The sequence below is a fragment of the Nyctibius grandis genome, chromosome 3 (genome assembly GCF_013368605.1).
Source record: "Nyctibius grandis isolate bNycGra1 chromosome 3, bNycGra1.pri, whole genome shotgun sequence".
NCBI lineage: Eukaryota > Metazoa > Chordata > Aves > Nyctibiiformes > Nyctibiidae > Nyctibius > Nyctibius grandis.
The window spans coordinates 30913190-30933975 of record NC_090660.1 but is presented as its reverse complement, the minus strand read 5'-3'; the positions used below and the strand labels follow the sequence as shown (position 1 = coordinate 30933975).

The 20786-nt window shown below is 39.4% G+C and overlaps 1 protein-coding gene across 2 annotated transcripts in view; it reads right to left on the bottom strand.

Annotated features, from left to right (window-relative positions):
- SEMA5A (semaphorin 5A) overlaps positions 1–20786 on the bottom strand; it is a 361263-nt gene that overhangs the window by 219803 nt on the left and 120674 nt on the right. For both annotated transcript variants that reach the window (XM_068396639.1, XM_068396640.1), the window contains exon 4: positions 5900–5999. In XM_068396639.1, coding sequence (XP_068252740.1) covers positions 5900–5999 — 100 coding nt within the window. The remainder of the gene's footprint in view (positions 1–5899; positions 6000–20786) is intronic.

The following is a 20786-nucleotide window of genomic DNA, read 5'->3' as shown; positions in this document are numbered from 1 at the left end:
AAGTAGTGGTAATGGTTCAAAGTAACGTTTCCAAACACACACCTAATTAAGTGAAAAGGCATACTGTTACAGTCCTTTATCAGCGAGATAAGGAGTGACTGAGGCAATAAGCCACCTCAAAGCAAGTTAGAATCCTCAAAGCAAGTTTAATTAACTTGCAGAAGAACATACAGGAGAAAGCCACCATTATTAAGATGCTCTGTGTAAAAAATAATGTAAGATATGTCTAAATACATATTATCCAAGTAAAAAAAAAAAGTTGAACAGCTTTGAGACCCATTTCTGATAAGTAACGATGTAATTTTAAAGTATAGATGAACTAGCCCAACTTGAATTTTAAAAAATAAACTACCACATCTTAAGAACGAACTCCAGCTAGGCTTCTACCAGTTCACAATTTCAAGCACAAGAGGCTTGGGCAGAGGAGGATTACTTCATTTTTCCTTTAAACAAACAAGTATCTTCTGACATAATTCTTCTTGCATGGTCTGAATAAAAACCACAAAGAAAAAAAAATGAAAAGAGTCATAAAAATAAAGAGAAAAAAGAATGGATGAAAAGGAAAATGTAAGTAATTCTTTTGAACCTCAATATTTTTTCCCTAATGTACCGCGTGTGAGACTCTAGTTGAGTCTCATTGTACCAAAATGGCTGAAACACTTTTAATGATGTTTGATTTATAAAAACTAGAGCTGATAAGTGTTTAGTCCATTGTCAGGCAACGAGGAGAAAAAAAGGCAATGTGCAATTTGCCAGGGCAATTCTGACACTGCTGTATCCTCCTCCTGAGCTGGTCTTTTCCCCCTTCAGTTGACCTTTCCAGGAGGGAAACAAAGAAAACACTGCACGAGATATGGCAAAGTACTTCAACGTAGGAAAAGAAGGCAAGGTTGTCTTTGGGGAAATCCATGAATCTCCATGCTTACTGGCATTTCAAAATACAGAAATCATTATCACATTTGATTAGATGCTAAGTCAGTCCACTAAATAACACACAGAGAAATATTCATCTGAATATTTTATCATGATTTATCAGAATAAGATAAACAAGCAGCCTCCCATTTCTTTGAGCTTACTGAGGAGCTAATGCCCTAAGAGTAATCCTTCGCTGATGTCACTTAATTATAAAAGTAAATTCTGCCTTGCCATATGGGTTTTTTTGAAGAAAACAAATGAATTCCCTAGAAGGTTTCAGATTGCAAGAGAACTCATTAATTTTTATTTGCCAGGTCATATGTGATGTTAAGAACAATGCCTGGGGCAAATTTTAAAGGTATGGTTTTATGGGAACATAGCTACATTGCCCTGTGTCAAAAGCCAATAGTCTTCGTAACGTACCAACAACCATTTTACATTCATACTGAATTCTCTCTGTAGTGTGTTTCTCATCAATCTATTTTCTTTATTTTTCCATTTTACATAAATGTATAATCTCATGCAATTTAGCACATACCTATTAAGAAAAAAAGTTCCTTTTACATTAAATCTAGACCCAATTGACATAACACTGAAAAATCTGTCACATTCTTCAAATGCAAATTTTAAATGCAGCAACCATAATAAAAATTATTCCTCTTCCCTTAATTCTGCTTCATAAATTGAACTGTAATTTTTGCTTGTCTTCACTATGCACTTTGGGCTGGTTCCTCAAACTTGGGCCAGATAAATTTGTCCCTCTGCCTTTTCCCCTGTCTGTCCCCACCCCCTCTACTCCACTCCATTTCTCAAAGATATCTAAATGAATTTTTCTACACAGGCAGCTTGTGCAAAAATGTCCCAGCCAAGCAGGACAACTGTAGGTTGTTACTGAGATCCAGGCTTAACTCATCAGTCATTTTAGAGGATACTTCTCTCCTTCTGAAGCCCTCATCAATATTACAGATATATCTTCTTTTGCACAATAGATTGACAGAAGACCGAATGACACTGTTCTAAAACAAAAGCATTACAACAGTTACGCTTCAGATCCAATATATGTTATTAAGCAGACCTGTTGCACTGGAATGTCAAGTGATTGACAAGTGACTGACACAAAGGCAAGTGCAAGCCTTGTTAAACTTCAGTTGTGCTAGCTCCTTTTAAAATTAAAACAGGAGGTATAACTGAACCTGTACTGTACAGCTATATACAGTAGACTCAGTCAGACTGAGCCAAAACCAAACTTCATTGGGATCAGCAGCTTCTCTCCCTAATGGGGATGGTGGGAGAGGGAAAGGGGGAGGTCGCTCCATATCTTAAGCAACTCCTCAGCACAAGGGAAATACCAGTGCCAAGGTGGACTGGATGATTAAAGTGAAGGTGTTTGCTAGTATGGGAGTAGTAACATTCATAGATCGCCGCAAATTGGTGTAAGGAAACTGAAATAAGGCTAGGAACTCCAAATTAATCAGCCTCAGACCTATAGGAGAACTGGACATTTTGCAGAACAAAATAAAATATCAACTAGAGACTTCTCTCAAGAACTGGAAGACAACCTGCGGTGGTGGGAAGGGGGGAGAGTCCTTTTTTCCCCAAACTGGACAGGCAAGACTAATCTTAGCAATATAGGACTAGTAATTACCTTCCCAGTCATGGCTGGCTATGGCAAATACTATAGAATAATGTCCCTTTCATGTATTTAGAGATCTCTATCTCAAATATATTTCTGTTCTTGTTTTGTTCGCACTGGTAAAATGTGACAAAACTCATTGTTTCTTGACTACATTACCCATGGCCAACTTAATCTGACTGGGTTTTCTGCCAACACTACTGTGTAGTTTATACAGCTGTCTCCTTCCCTAGATGTACCTGCTGATGGATTTATGGGCAGGCACTGCGCACACGCTCAGCCTTTGTTTTCCTGCACTACAATTCCAACCCTCTTCATTTGTCTCTTAGCAGCCCTTCCCTACGTCTCTTTCTAATTTCGGTTAACCTTGTTTAAGCATATATAAACAGAATAATACACACTACTACAGTTTAAAGTCTCCCAAGGGCCTTGTGCAACGATATCGATAGTTCTCTGTCACTATGGGAGATGCCTTTTGAGGCATCAGGGGATCATATCTATCTTTTTATGTAGCTGCATGAATTTGGCAGCTCCCAACAAGAATCCAGTCTGGATCCCAGCTGGGATCTTTGCTACCTTGCTTATTAAGACAAACAAGTCATGAACCTCTTTAGAGGCTGTAGAACTTCAAAAATGGAAGAGAATCACTCACAGTGAATATCAGTGATGGAAGAGGGATTTAAGAATTTCCAACAGTGTCAAATTTTCACAACACTCTTTTGTTTGGTTTCTAAGACAGAGAAATTTTGGGGAAGAGTCCACTAAACTCCACTAAGGTGAAAGAAATCAATTATAAACTTAAGCTGAGCCAGGACACAGCTCCTGGCTGTGAAAATCATTCCTCTGGTTTAGAAGACCACCTTACTAAAGCAGAAGCCTAGAGGTGCAAGCATCACCCTCTGCTTTTGTTTGGATGCCGGACGAGTGAATCATAATGGGAGTACTTCTCTTGGCAGCGTAAACGAAGTAATCTAAGTTTATTTGTAGCTTTGCCATGTGCCACATCACACATTTCCCTTCTCTACACAGTCATGTTAGAGGGCTACAAATTATCATTTTCACAACTGAACAGGAACTTTTGACTGTTCAGATCTTACTGAAATCACATTGCACATAGTTATTAGTTTTTCAGTACTGAAGTGTTAATACAAGAAGATAATAATAAAAAATAAATTGTTGGAATATTCTCAGAGAAATAACTGTATATCAAAAGATATTTCACCAGGGAAGAGGAATTAACAGTGCATTCTCTTCACTGTCTTTATGAGAGCACATTTGTGGCTTAGGACAGAATATGAATTCTTCTAACTGCTCTTCAGATACGTGAATCCTGTTAGGCAGATGTTCAAGAAACTCGTACTAAAATTTTATCCACAGGCCATAGCACAAGCATGGTAATATTAATGCTCTGTTCAGATGGCCCTGGGTGAAGGGTAACTACAAACTGTGTTAAGGAAAAAAAACCAAAACATCAGTGCAGTCACAAAGGCTGCAAACACAACTCCTGCAAACGAGCAGAAAACTCTACATCATATTCACAGTGAATGGATTCATTCTACTTGGTAGCAAGGACTACACGCAAAAGGTGCATAATCAGTAAGATCAGCTCTCACATTTTTGGGACTACGGCACTCTGACAACTGGTTGCTAGTCTCTGAATCTATGACTCCATGACATACAATGACTTTCACCATATAGTCTGGCACAATGTTTTAAGACGAGAAAGAGAAAAATGCGTAGTGAAAGAGACATAGACATATCAATAATATATACGATTAGAGAACCCCGCTGTCAGGTGCAGTCATTCTGAAGTGAGGTCTCCATGGCCAAACACAACAGTGCTGTGGAAAAGTTTAGAATTTAGAATGGAAATGCAGAATAAGTAAAGGAAAAATCCAACAAGTTCTATGGATGAATAACAGCCAGCTATACTGGATTGTGGAAAACAAAGATTTCTGTTGTGATTTTACAAACACTGAATATTTTCAATTTTGCAATTTTAGCCAGAACAAGAGATATGAAGCTCTGAAGCAGCATTAACTTATAGAGAAACCAAATGAATCCTATTGCTTATACTGTACTGGGTGTTTTGCAGAAGGCAGAATTGGCAGTTGGCATTTTTTCGTAGTCACTGACTATTCAACAATATCACCCAAAGCTTGTACCATAGAGGTTCAAAACACTTCGTCAAAAGCGTAAGTTTAAACGAGCATATTCTTTGCTGAGATTCGGAGCAGAGATGAACAGTACAGAATAAAAAAAAAAGAGGAGGAAAAAACCCAACATTTTTTTCATTGGTTATTGAGATCTATACAGTGTGCATTGATCCAACACACAATTCCATGGGACTGAGAGGAGGCTCTGACAGCTCTGACTTATGCTGGCTGTCGTTACAGAACAGTGCCAGTTGACAGCCTCATGCTTCATTTCATTTGGCAGCTTATAGAATAAAAAATCAACATGAGTGCACTGGATATCCCACTTCAGGTGGGCCAGCGACATATGTATATATCCACACTCAGAAAGTTTTGCCCCTGTAGATAAGCAACTTCCATTGGCACACGAAAAAAAAAATCCTCGCAGTGCATTTTATGACTCTGTATTTTGAACCTCATTTTCAACTAAGAAACAAATTGGGAAACAGAAGTATATACCAACTCTAAATCTAACAGAAAAACAAAGTGACTAGAACTTCATTAATTTAAGAGTAAAATATATTCAGAACACAGGTTTAAATAATAAGTTTAGATGGTTAAATTTTTTTGTCAACCAAAATGTTTTACTATACTTCATATGCTACGAGAAGAAAAAACAGTGTTCAAGGACTGTCACTGCTCGATGTTGACAGCTAAGACAGTGTCACTGTTGATCACAGCTTGCAAAGTACTGTCCTACTGTGCAAAAATTATGATTACCACCAACTTTACCACTAATTCTGCAGTCTTTGACAGATCGTTCCTGGCTTTGTACTGAATAATTATCAGAATCATCCAAGCACGAAGCTGTATTGTGTAGTCAAATTTGGGATCATCTTAAGTTTTATGCTATGATAACTTTTGTTGCATTGTCATAAAACATCTGCCTGTTCTACCGTATGCATCTGAAGTTTGACAGTAGTCCAGGACAGTCCTCTTAAAAATTAGAATAATGTAATCCTTGATACCAGGCAGTCCATCTTTTAACTTTGGTCAGGAATAAGAGAAAAAAGCATATAAAATGTTCAGTTTAGTGGGTCTGGAAGGCAGGGGAGTCACACAAGAGGAAGCTGATGTTAGAATTTGGCTCAATATTACTTATCAACACAGAACAAAATCCAGTCTGTGCAACATGAAAAGAAAATAGATTTCTCACCTTGCTCCAGCAATAAGCTCTTTTTGTCCTGGGTCAAACGTTAACTGTGAGAAGTCCACAGCATCTTCTCCTCTGAACACATGTAACCAAGGGGCAATTTCTAAAAACAATCAAGAAATAGAACTGTTACTGTAAATGTCACAGTTGTAGTACATCAGGCAGCCAACATTACATTTGCAGATACTGTGAGACTGCAAGTTTTCTCAGTATGGTCCTGTAAGGAAACACAGGAGACTTTTACCACCATATCATTGTGTAATTCACACTACAGGCCTGTAAGAAGTATAGAGCTGTCACCCAATACACGCTTGAACGAAGTATTCAAATTTTGGTTTGATTTATAAGGCAGATGTGATTTTCCTCCTTAGGTAAAGCAGAAAACACCACAGTACAACTGCAATTCACTGGTAAATACTCAAGTGAAAACAGATTAATTTTATATGCATCGGAAGTAGCTGAGGACAAGGGGTTTGGGTTTATTGCTTTGTTCTTTAAAAAAAGATCCGATTAAGTGGCAAACAATGAGAAAAACAAGCAAATTTTACTTATCATTATTTTCTATAAAAAGGTTGAGATATGAAGGATGAAAAAGGGAAACTGGTTGACATGCAGGTGAACTTTTTGGTTTTTTAACTTGCCTTTCTCAGACCAATTTAGAGCTACATAAAACAGGGCAGACAAGTGTGTGAGTTGCTGAAAATCAGGAAGAAGCATTACTTGTATTCAGAATATTAATCTATTCCTACTTGCAAAGTTTAACAGACACAAATAACTGCACATCAAATCCTTAAATATTTGCATTATTAGTAGTTATTTTTGCATTCATATCACTAGTTGGATACACAACAGTGCAGCTATATGAACACAAACATTGTTCTGGGAACACTTTTTTTTTTTTTTTTTTGCACAGACACACAGAATGCATAAAATTGCTATAACAATATAAACAATTCTTCAAAAAAAGTGCAGTTGTACAAAAGTTTCATCCTCTAGAGTTTCTTTCCCAATTCTCAGGATATTGAAGCATTTTTCTTATTTATTTCTTTTTAATGTAGTCACAAAGCTGTGGTCCAGAACATATGTGAAAGGTGAAGAGGGTTATGTATGTATGGCACAATGGGCTGTGGAACTGTCTATTTGAAGACTATAGATGTGAAACAGTCAATAAAAAGACCAAAGGTGAGCACATGGTCATGACCATTTAGAATACAGAGTCAACACTAACCCCCATGAGAGTTCTGTGTCAGTGTAGTTTTTGATACTGGTATCACCAGTTGCAGCTCAGGTTGCCAACACCCATTTTAAGCTCCTTTCTTCACTCATGAGCATATTTTTCTTTTTGCAAATGTCTGGGTTGAAATAATCCATGTCTGGTGCCTGTTTCAGGATGATTTGTGCTTAATTTTAATATTAAAGTTTCAGCACAAATATTTAGCACATCCATTCCTAAGGAGAGGGCCCAGGAGAAAAATGTTATTCTGTGTCAAAACATGCTGAGCCATTGCAGGGAACCATTAAACGTACTGTGCAGAAGCTGTAGCATCATCTACTTTGGAAAAACAGATGGAGCCGTGCAGTAGAATCACTTGGGTGTCAGAAAACTAACAACTTCTGCATTTTTAATGACTGCCTGTACGCACCTGGGCAATTTCAGGCCTGTAATGCCAGTTTGTACATGTTCTGCAGAACTTGTAGCTAAATTCACTGTTGATTCTACCTGCACTGGATAGGCTCTCAAATCAGGGTCTGAACACTGGGCAGGAAAGGGGATGGGGCCACATATTAGATAACTATGATTACAGCTGCTGTGCATAGAACCTAGCAGGATTCCATAGGAGGAAGAAAAATATATGTACACACATATATGTTATAGGCCTGTGTAGCCTTATACATACTTATTTATCTATTTATATTTATATATATAAGGCTACACAAGCAAGCCCAAAAGAGGCATTTCTTAGCTTTTTTGTACTTGATTTTGCAACCTTAACTTTCCAGTCATGAATTTTGTATGAAACAAACAATTACAAAGTTCTAAAAAGCTGAGAATTAGGTAGGACATGAAGATGAGGAAATACAGATGTAAGTCTTGAAGAATCTCACTTATTAGAGAAAAAGACAAAAAGAAAAAGAAAATAAAAATAAAGATAAATAAAATTATGTCTATCAGTTTACTAGCCAATGTATCTAAAATCTCCATATATTCCCTCAGACATTTCCCACATGGATACAGAATATGCACATGATCTTCACAGAAAAAATACACACATATACACACACACTCCCAACCAGAAACAGTTCTCAGTTCTGAGAGATGCAGAGAGGCTACTTTTCCTTGTACCAAGCACTGTGACTAGGACAGAAATGGAGGTAAAACCATTTTATAAAGTAGCAGAAATTCAGACAAAATTGTGCTAGTGATGAATAACTGATAAAACCACAGAACGAATATCCTCTGAAAAAAATCAGGGCTTTAAAGATAGAACAGAGTACCCAGGCTAGGAGTCCAACAAAGCTGGTGGGCATAGGTTGCAAGAGGGGCTGGAAGGACAACCAAGGACATGGGTTTAGCTTGGCTGCTATGTTCCCCTTCCACGTGGTTGCACAAGCCATGAGAAATGCTGCCTCGCATGTACAGGGAATTTGCAGTCTTCGAGATGGCAGCCACGGCTCCCTGGGCTCTCTCTGCCTACACTTGCACCCAGAGGTTTCTGCCTCTGAGGCACAATGTTGCAGAATCACATACAAGTCTACCGCTAAACTCCCAAACTGTAACTATCAACGTATTGACATTCAAATTTGTATTGCTGTGTGCAAGTATGCAGAGGTGAAAACACCCCTGGCTCAGCACATCTGCACACAGGTAAAGCCAGACCCGCTGTGGAAACAGCAGTCTCTGAAATAGAGACAAGGCAAGAAACTGAGAATGGGATTAATTCAGCTCCACATTGGTATGACAAATGAGACTTTCGGTCTCCTGTAAAATGAGGAAAGCAGTAGCTCCCCATAGCATGGCCAGGCCAGGAACATTTCAGTACACAGAGGCATTGCAGTGCCGGAAGACTACAGGGGAGACTGAGTTTGAAGGATGCAATTCTCTTCTACTTGTCCTGCTGTCTCAGCAAGGCACAATAAAGCTCCAAGGTACAGCAAACCTGGAAATGGTCTCAAGGGGGTAGGGGCCAGTCAGGGCAAGGCAAGCCCAGGCTAGAGAACAAGAAGAGAATGAGGACTGGCTAAGACATCTCTCTGAAATCTTATTCCCCTCTGTCCCTCCAAAAAGCAAATTATTTTATCTTGTCTTTGTTGCATTCATCAGTGTTCTTGCTTGAAGGAACAAGATCAGGAAGAGCAAATGGCAACTAGAGCTGGGCTTTTTTCAGCAAACGCTCTGAAACTGTATCACAGTGGCATCACGTGTCACACGGGAATAAGCCTTTATGGGATAAAGCTACAACTTTGTGATGCTTCTGTAAGGGAAAACAAACAAAAAAACCACCACCACCAAAAAACAAATAAAAAAGACAATCAAACAAAACCCACATAAATTGTAAAAGTAAACACTTATTAGTGAAATTCTGCTTTGAGTTACACTACAGAAAATTTATGTAAGTAAATCAACACAGAATAATTGGATTTATTTTCACCTAAACAGCAAAATCTAGCTGAAAAGCCCTAGGTGAAACAAGACCTTTCAGTTCTGTTACGAGTTATCTCCTTAGAGTCAAAAATGCATAACAAGCTATTAAAGGTCTATAAATTATTTTACCGTGAGTTTTTAATTCAAAAGTAATAAGCAAGAATAATTTCATTTTATTAAGTGTTTTCATGTAGATGCAACGTGACAAGCTTCACAAAATGTCACAGCTATAGATTTTGGATACTACAACAGTACCATAAACAAATGTGAGTTAATTAAGCTGGTCTGCAGACACGTAATCTAATCGTACTGCCTACTGATCACAGGTGACAAATGGCAACGTCCCTCCCCTTTCCAATTCTAACCCTCCCCTTCCCGGCATTCCCCTCCCTTTCCTCTGCCCTCAGTTCATGTGCAGCACAGTAAAATACCAAGCCCTTTAGTGACTTCTCTCTTCTTACTCCTGATACTGAAAACACTTATGCAGACATACCTTCAACCTGGATCTTTTTTCCCCTTTAAAACTAAGTATGCATGTTGACTGTTCTGCAGACATTGGACTCAGACTTAAAGCGCCCCATGGAAAAATATATCATGGTATAAGGACGGTCATGACAACAGCTGGTCTCCAACACACACTGGGTCCTTTTGGTACATTCAGGACATACCCTTAATAAAAGAAGATTATTATTTTTTTTTATTTACTATTACAGGACTGAAATCTGCAGGTCTTACAACTCAAAAACATTCTCGAAAGAAAATGCATGTTTTCCCATGGAACTGAAAGATGGATATTGAAAAAGTTGGATTCTGAGAAAGCCACAGCTCTCTTTCACGTGCTGTGAATCATATGTTGTGGGTTTTCCTGTGGGTTTCAGGCTTTGGGTTTTTTTTAATATCTTAGATTTAATAGGAAACAAAGTTTGCCATGGCTCATAAACCTATGGTAAAGCAAACGCACCAAAGTCCCCTCAGCTCCTAGGAAAGGTCAAGGGAGTCTCCTAAAGAGCTTTAAAGACAAAGGAGGTTAACAATCAAAGCTGGGCAGAAGAACGTTAAATACTCATACAAAAAATGAAAGCCCAGAAATCTGTCTTCGTTTTACTCTAAGTTTAGTATCTGCCCAACAGGTCATAGCTTGTTTGGTTTACATTGTCCAAGGGTTTGCCAAGGGCTGAGCTCTACAGTTCTTCGCCAATGAAATAGTAAAGTTCTCTCTAACGTGAGTTTCATTATTCAAAGTAGAGCTACAGTAAACAGTAAAATAAATTGAGAAATGACTAATAAGGAATAGAGTGGTATGTTTAGAACTGAATTCAGAAATTATCTTTAATAGTAAATAACAAACTTAAAAGACAATTAAGACCTCCTGATTTCATTAAAAAATTAACATAGATATTAAAAATTTCAGTAGTTTATGGTGTATGTATGTGACACCTCATGCCATGCTGCCCTTTTTGAAAATAGTGAGCACAAAGTTAAACATATGCGCAGTACCACCTTCTACAAACTGTTAGCAAAATAATAATAATGATGATAATGACGATGATAATGATAATAATAATAATAATAATACCACCACAGTTGAAAACTAGCAGATTTGCAATATTAACAGAAGTCTCTGGGTGGCATCGGTACGACAAATTCACTGATCCTATCAGAAGAAAATCAAAATACGCTATTGCATGCTAAAGTTATTTTATAATTAAACGTATCTAATCTGAGGTTGATACAATAATCCCAGTCTTCCTGAAGCTGTATAATGATTTTAGCCTAACTTAGATCTTCTCTTCCTGTGATACTCAAGTTACATTACTATCCTCTTCAAAGGCAGCAAGGCAAGTCAGAAGTCTCCGCAGTGATGTGCCATGTTGACTCCATTACATCACCCCCGCTGTCCTGGTGCCAGCCTCATTAACCCCAGGGGAATCTATTAAGCAAGGTGTCACGGCTGGCAAGAGGCAATCCACCTGCTCACTCATTCAGTGTGCCCTGTTCCGGGATTTATTTGCAACACTCGCTCTTTACGGACACAGTTAAGTGCACTTGTAAATGCTCTGCTGTGACGCTTCAGGACACTATTGTCCCCGGCTATTTTAGGACTGAGAAAAATAAGATTTTCTTCAGTACTTTCTGTGCATCATCAGTATCAATTCAGTGTGATTGTTAAGTCCTCATTTTAAAATTCCCATTATAATATAAATATAACCATGAATAATAAATTCACTAAGAACAACTTCAGGAAAACAAGCATTGCTCTGTGTTGGAAAAAAAAAAGAGAAGAAAAATGTCATGCCAGAGTCTGTTGCATCTTTTACGATTCACTTTTGTCTATACTTTTTTTCTTATATTTCCAATCACCAGTCTTTTCTAGCTCTTTCACTGTATTCTCTCCTCACAGAAATGCACTAAACACACCCTTGCTTGTAAGTCATTGACTCACTGCAGATGAAAGGAATAAAAGGTACCACAGCTCGAGCAAAGAAAGCAAATATGTGCAAATACTATTCCACAGGTTCCAACAAAAAAAAAAGGACTCCATCATGACAGTGCAGCCAAAGTACAGCTGCACTACTTCAGAAACCAATCACAATTCACCCCTGCTTATCCAAAAGGGGCCAAGGCTTAGTTTGTCAACAACATAACTTATTTTTCTAGGACTTATTCAAGGCATGTGTTGCTCAGCGTTCATGTACAATGACTCCATGTTTTAAATAATGTTGAGCAATAAGGTTTAAAAAAAAAGTAGTAAATAAGGGGAAGAAAGCAGCTATAGTTACAAACACGTAAGTGACAATATAAGATATCATATACAGGTGTTTTTTTCCTCAGATGAGCTTCTGAAAACACAGCTGCAAACAGACTTCTAGCTTAGGCATCAAGGCTTGTCCAGTTGTCATTGTAGTGAAGGGAAATGTATGATACACCTCAACAAACTACCTCGTGCACTCCTCAGGTGCACCACAGCTATGGTGGTTCTATTTCTGGTACATGGTGTTTAAACTCATACAAATGCAAGTTACTCTTTACATATTTGTAAAGTCATTCTTTACATATTTGTACTTAATGTACATTATTGTACATTACTTAATGACTCAAAGTCATTCTTTACATATTTGAAACTTACTTTGGACCAAATTCTTCCACTATCGTAGCCTAGCACTGTTGCAAAACAGGCCAGAACAGGCTTCTCCCAATGGGTATATTCCTGTTGGACGCATTAACCATGAAATCATTTCTTTTGAGAAAGACAAGCAAAGACAAGACAAAGACAAGCAAATCATAAACCAAAAAACTCATCTAACAAATATAGTAAGCAAAGCAAATATTTTTCCATTTCTCTTACAGAAAAGACTCGTTCTAGAAGTACCCCAGCAAAAACAGGATGCTAATTATACTCATCTCAAAATCTGAGAATGAACATTTGCCCTGCGAATTGCTGTTCTTCCATAAGGCCCATGGCAGAGGCTGAACACTTTGAAGACAGCAGCTCAGTGCAAAGCAGAGAAGGTCTGCCCGTTATACAGGCTGCTTTTCCAAAACCTGTAATTCCAGACATATGCTTTCTATATGCAATGGTATGTTGCCAGATCTGCTTCCAGGACCATATACCTCCTTAGCTTTAGGACCCTGACTGCTTAAGCAGATTGTCTTGCAGAACTGTATCACTAAGGTGACTGTGTCTTGCCCATGCTATGGAGCTCTCTTCCACAGGAGGTTTGGGGAAAAGCCCACAGGGGGATGCCGTAGTGCCTGTTGCCTAGGCTGTGCACGAAGGCTCCCCGTAGGGTGCTAAGGCAGGAGCACTCAATATAGTTACAGCCTCGGGTCAACAGTCTGGGCATTCATTAATCCTTTCTACATGGCTCCTAATCCTGTTCTTCTTTAAGAGGCAGAGAAAGTAATTATTAATGCTTGTTGCAATAGCAGAGCTTAAATGTAGTACCAGCATTGCATTTTAGTCACAGAGTTGAAGTTACATATACAGAGCAAGAAATACCCAAGTAATCTGATCCTTGGATGCCAAGCACATATATACTCTGCCAGGATGAATTAGAGGTCAGGAAGGTGCCTTTTCTGTAATTTTTAGTATACCAGAAGGACAAACTACTGCATTAAGAACATTAGTAAAATGGACAAGCAAGAGAAAAGCAACTCTCTAACATTTAAACCTCACAGATAGAGACAAAGCTATTCTAAAAAAATCCGAAAGCCAAGTCAATCCCAGCCCAATGCCACAGTGAAATTCCTGGTCCACCTGTTACTGACATTAGAACATAGCTGGTATGTCCACTTTTTCATATATATGGTACAAACATCCAGATGTCAAGGCTAAGGAGGGTCATGGATATAACAAATCTAACAGTCTTTGCTACCAGAAGGCTCTAATAATCTAGATGGAGTACAGCAGAAGCAGACTGAATGCAAAATATGCAGAGAAAAGTACTAGTTCAACAACAAAAAGATGGCATTAGCTGGCACCGTTTCATGCTTCTCTGTAAAAAGAAAGGATTAGGACAGACAGGTCTGTTACAATACTCATATTGCATTTTAATGACAAAGACGTTGCATGTAGCCCTTACCATCCAGAACACTTTTCTATCTGGGCTATGTACACCACTGACTTTAGTAATACAGAACTAAGAGTATGTGGACATCATAACTGGGAAACAAAAGAATATGTATTTATAGTAGCTAATCCTTAATTTTTAATAAAAATGAAAATTAAAAATACTTCTTATAAAAATTAAGGAATTTTTTTATCTAGATGATACATTGAAAAATATAGGCATTCTGGTAATTAGACAGTAATTAGATCGTAAGAACTGTACAATTTCTAAAATAGGGATCCAGGAAGATATAAGAAAATAAAACATCATTTTTTCCCATCAAGGAAAAAAATAAAAACAATTGTTTAGGCAGGGTTAACTAATGCAATCCAATCCTCTATAAAAGAAAAGATGGAGCATGATTAAATCAGCAACCACAAACTAAAAGATTCCTCTTTTGAAGTCTTACCACACTACATTTGGTTCCCTTTTGGAAACATGAAAACGTGTCAGATCTCCATCTGCGGTTTGGAGCTCATCTTTCTTATAGGGAGGGGGGAAAAAAAAAACAACAGCGAAAAGACAAAACCAACCTCAGACCTACAGTTCCCTTTCAAGATCCAGTATTCTGGAGGTCTCTTTAGATCACAAACAAGACAGCTGCCTTCCTTCTACTATCCAACACAACTTAACACAGTCCTGAAGCTTGCCTTTCCTTACAAAGAGAACTGCAGAGGCCAGGAAAGAAATATGTAGCTCCAGCCTTATCTAGAAGCTCTACCAGCTCCACGAGCTCCTCTCCTCTTTAAATCATCTGTAATAAAACAAATCCCGAGACCATAAACCTCCTGACATTTTCCACAAAGTTCACCACCTGCTTATTGGGCCTTTGTTTTTTAAACAATTATTACAGCTTCAGAACAATTTTGGAGGTAATGAGGCAGGGCAGGAGTAATTTATTTACTATTAATGGGAAAAACAGAAAATAAAGCATACTTAAAGTATATGTTTCTTTACTTTAAACAAGTGAACTTGAACTTCTTTCTTAAGCCTACTGTAAACTTACTTCCTTCTACCCGACTCCTCACATCTTCCATTGATTCTCTCATCAGGCACAGAGTCGCTGCCTCTGTGATTTGCCTGCCGCTCTCCAGGCGGGGCAGGCGCAGTCACAGCAATTGCCCTGCCTTGGTTCCCTGACCTGCTTTTTACAATCTGCTCTAACCTCCAGAGTCTCAAGGTCTAAAATCCAGGCTGCATTCCTGTTTTCTTTGTCCTGCCAGAATTTCCCCAGCTAGAAGTACATATTTCTGCATTCTTATGTGTGTGCATATGTCTATTACCGGGATAATTAAAGGGAATTTGGGTTCTGACTGTCTGTGCCCTCAGGGAAGAGACAGTAACATCTGCTGCAATGACTACTTATTTCTTATTTTTCTGAACAAAGGTTTTGAATTGTTTATGCTTCATTGTTCAAACACACACATTGCATACAAATACGAGAAGCTGTAAGGGAAAAAAGATTGAACCCCCACCTAGATGAAAGCGGTTTCAGCGATACAAGCACAGTTTTATGTACTCAGAATCACTTTGCGAGTTCTACAGATATTATGCAGTGACAAGGTATCAGCCATAATATACAATTATAGCCCCTTTGAGTTTTCTTTCTCTCATACACAGAAACAGCATGAAACTAGAGCCCTAGACCATTCCACAAAAAAAACCAATAAAACCGACTTTGCAAAGTTAGGCTCGCCAGCTGGAAGAGATCTCATTAACCATACCCTTCCCACTTCTAAGGGAACAAACCCTTGACTCAAACATGGTGTACCTGATGTTATATTTTTAAATTTTACAGTATCAGTCATTTGAGGATAGTATTGTATTTTAAAATAACAACTAAGTACACTTAACAACAGTTTAAGTTGCCAAGAACTTAAAAATTTTCAGTTGCCTGATCTTCTGCATCATATTTTGAACAACAAACCTAAAGTGACTGTCAAGTAAGCAGACCAAGCCCTGGTCTGCTTTAAAGCAAAAGGCCTACCAATCTTTACTAATTGTTCAAATTAGGAACCATGAAAATATCATGCCAGCAGACTACCATGAAGAAACAAGTAAAAATTAAGGAAAAAGGAGAAGGGAAGAGACAAAACTAAAGCACCTGAGTTTGGGGGGCTCAGTTCTGGGGTTTCCCCCACGATGCATTTAAATGCAATACAGACTCATGTTTGTCTACTTGCAGATTGCATTCAACTGTCATTGTTACTCTGTTTCGTCATCGCATACATCTGTTCTCATTATTTTGTAATGGAATATTCATAAGTATCTGCCTGAATGACATCACCTTGACATAAATTCAAACTCACTGCTGTAAAATACAGTAGGGATTGCAATCTGCCCTCTTGCTGTTTAGATTCTCCACTGTCTAAGCTGTGGGAAACTGCTGTCCTAGTAATCATTAAACTTTGTTTTCTTGAAGCTGTCAGAAGCGGATGTAGCAACCGTGTTCTTCTTGAATTGTGTATACACCTGGCTGTACAACAGATAGGAGCTCAGGGGCAGTGGATGCTTAGAGGAGAAAATAAACAAAACAATTAATTTCCAGAGGGGGGCACCTGGAGAATGACAAGACAGATTTCAGATGTCGTGCTTGTAAGGGCAACCAAGGAGTCATCCCCATTACATTTCACAGCTAGGATGAGTCTTCTGTAAATACCTTAACATGCATTAGAAGAAGGAGCTTAGATAGGAAGCAAAGAGATCTGAGGGATCACTATAAACTACTAAAATCAATTTACTCTAGCAGGCTACACATGATGGAATGGTTTACAGGATGTATCACTTCAACTCAAGATTCTTACATATAAACACACACACACACATATTCAGGAAAAGGAGGAGGCATCCAGGACAGAAATATAAAACACATACAAACTGCACAGTTAAAAAAAAAAAATAAAAAAAATCAATAGCTTTAAGATTAAAGGTGACTAGAAGCCTGTCATCAGATTAGAAACAGATTAAAGTGGAGATGGGATGATGTTCAGGTAAGGAGGCACAAGGTACAACATAAAAACACAGACAGTGTAGTGCTAATGAAAAGTGCTGAAGAAAAGATCCAGAGAGTTTCAAATAAATTTTCAGAGAATGTTCTGGACCAACAGCACCACAGTGAGAAAACAGTCATATGCTTTAAGAGACAGGGAAGCCTGGGGGATAGAATATGTAAGGAAAGACTATGTTATGCAAGATTTAGATAGAAGGCATGGAGAGAAAGACCAGAGGAATGATGGGAGCACATCAGGGAGAAGACAAAGGGGGAAGAAAAAACCTGGGGAAACACAAGAATTGTTGTCCTGCACCAGACTTATGTTCCTTCTTTTTTAATACCCTGTTTGCATCAGCTGCTAGTTCAAGGTGGCCCAGAAAAAAAGGTATAAGGAGCCTGCTGTAGACAGCAGTGGTATTACCAGTCAAGTCTTAAAACTATGCCTCAATCCAATCTCTGAAAATGAGTAATGGTCTAAACCTGAAACATATAATTTAAGAGCAGAAAAGGGGGAGAGGAAAGTACAGAAAGCTAATCAACACAAGAGATCTAAAATTAAAAAATTATAAGGGTGTGAGAATTCTGAGAAGAAAGAAAAAAACATCAGTGAATGAAGAAGGATGAACCAAGAGAGACTTTCACCCAATTTACACTGTAAATCACTTTGCAGGTCAGCTGATCCACAATTCAGGGTAGGGACTCCTTCAGCGGAATAGGCAGAGAGGAGCACGCTACTATAGCAAGGACTTTTTCCAAGCTGTGAAAACTACGCCATGAAGCTCAGCTATGTTTTGATGCGTGGAAACACTACTTGCTGCATGCGCCCTTCCCCATACTGGTGAAAGATTTATTTTGCCCTGGGGAAGTTCTGCCAGACAAAACCCAGTATCTTCACACCTCAACCAGCACAGAGCCCACATGCTCTTCCCAGTGAGCACAGCTCCCCCTTCCAGTTACCAGCTCTGGCCCCTGTGCTGCCCCTGCCTGTCTTCCCAAACATGAAGGAGAGGGACAGACTGACCATGTAACACACTTGACATCCTTAGTCATGCTCTCTCTTCAGAAGGGCTTAACCTTTCACATTTTAACATCTACGTGCTGGCTTTGGCAACAGGCCAAAGAATTCATTTTGAAGGAAATCATGTTGTATGGTTATGGCCCTGTAAATGTTGCACAGAACCTGGAAGGGAAGACCACTGGAACGAGTCTTTCCAGAAATTTGGTCACTACCAAGTATGAAAACAGAGTTGCCCAGGCTTGCAGCCCAGAAGGCCAGCCAGATCCTGGGCTGCATCAAAAGCAGTGTGGCCAGCAGGTCGACGGAGGTGATTCTGCCCCTCTACTCCACTCTCAAGAGACCCCACCTGGAGCACTGCATTCAGCTCTGCAGACCCCAACATAAGGACATGGCGCTGTTGGAGCGAGTCCAGAGGAGGGCCACGAAGATGATCAGAGGGCTGGAGCACCTCTCCTATGAAGAGAGGCTGAGAGACTTGGGGCTATTCAGCCTGGAGAAGAGAAGGCTCCAGAGAGACCTTCTAGCAGCCTTCCAGTACCTGAAATGGGCCTACAAGAAAGCTGGAGAGGGACTTTTCACAAGGGCATGTAGTGATAGGATGAGGGGTAATGGTTTTAAACTGAAAGAGGGTAGATTTAGATTAGATATTAGGAAAAAATTATTTCCTGTGAGGGTGGTGAGACACTGGAACAGGTTGCCCAGAGAAGCTGTGGATGTCCCCTCCCTGGCAGTGTTCAAGGCCAGGTTGCATGGGGCTTTGAGCAACCTGGTCTAGTGGAAAGGTGTCCCTGCCTGTGGCAGGGGGGTTGGAACTTGATGATCTTTAAGGTCCCTTCCAACCCAAACCATTCTATGATTCTATGATTCTAAGAGAGGTGGCCAGTAAGTGCAATTGTCACCATCTTTCGTGAACTAGCAGTCTAGGTTACTTAGGAGAAGTAACCGAGAACTGAATTAAGGACATTTCTTGCGAATCATAGAGCCGTGCTGTTCCCACTGCTGTGAGAGGCCAGGCAGGCTGCGTGGGCATCCTCGCAGCAGTTGAGCCCACAGGGACACCCACTCCACATAGCACAACTGCATCCTGCTGGGCTGTGATGACTGTGCAGCCACGAGCTCCATGAAGAGCTGCGCACAAATGGGTTGTACCAAGGCAAGTTAAAAAGGGACGACTCTCAGCTCCTTAGCTGTGCAATGCTAACTGGCCATATACAAGCTCTTCCTCTTCAGTCAACACTCGTTAGCTTTGGACATGTTGCAATGCAGTCCCTGCAGAGTGAGAAGAACGAAATTCACATGAACCAGTATGGAGATTATGCACAGAGAACTCAAAACTTTGGCAAAACATAATTTATGCTGTGTCAGATGATTTAGAAACAACTAAATGCCTCTTCCAAGGGGTAGGTGAGTAGAATACTCACACTGACTGTCAAGGTTTAAAGCTGGGCTGGCTATTAAATGGATGACAGATGCTCACGCTTCCCTTCCCTAGAAGGGGAAGGAAAAGAGAAAAGGGATTGGAAAATTAAAACAGCTGTAATAAAACAAGATCAGTGAAAAAGTATATAATCGTATTAATGGAATATATACAAAACCAAGATCGAGCTCCCCTGATGACGATCACGTCACCACCGGCGCTGCAGGGCAGGCTCCGGGAAGTCCCGGACTGGGCTCAGCGACAGACAGGAACTGGATTCAGGAATGCACGGAATGGGATCGAGGGCAGGAGAAAAACGAACAGAGTCCTCTTCGGACACTGGCCGTAGAAGAAGAGAGCGCGACCCTTGTGATTTCTCAGCTTTAAACTGAGTATGACGTGTATGGGATGGAATATTTCATTGGGTGACCAATCAATTTTGGGTCACCTGTCCTGTCTGCACCTCCCCGGAGGTGCGATCCTTTTACGCCCTTTCGCTCATGAAACATAAGAGACTTAGCAATGACCTTGGTCTCTATAGGAATTAGTATAGGCAAGAGCCTTTCTGCATACCATTCCTACCGTTACCTTAGTAACAACTGTAAACATCAAGCATTATCAATTCTAGAAGCGGACACTGTCTGAAACACATGTAGTCAGCTTCAGAAAGTGCAGTTACTTAGAAGAAACTTAACTGAAAGGAAAAAATTACTGAAAGGAGTACTGGTTCTGTCCTAGTCCAAACTAGGACACTGACAGCTTGACAGATTTATACCTTAAAAATATTATGAAAAAAATTAAAATACTATCTGGTGGAAAAAAAATTAGGAAAAATCAAAGTAATATTGTGTTATCTTTTGTCTTTAAACAGACCAAAACTTATAGAAGATTATAGAAATTCAGTAGGAGCTCTATTTCTCAGTTGCTGATCTGTTTCTGTAACATATTCAGTTTGGATGTTCTACAACCTTTCAGTAAAAATGCCCATCTCCATTGAAAATACATCTCTTCTTCTGAAGAAAAAAAAAAAGAACAAAAAACCAGATTTTAATTCCCTCTGCCTGCTTTGTACGGCTAGTGGAATGTGGCAGGAGCCTCTCATTCTGCTGCTTCATTAACAACCAGAAAATTTCACATGCTCCAAACTTCCACATTAGGGCAACAAGGAAGAAATCAGACATGAAGAGGCTATGGAAAGGCTCATAGGACA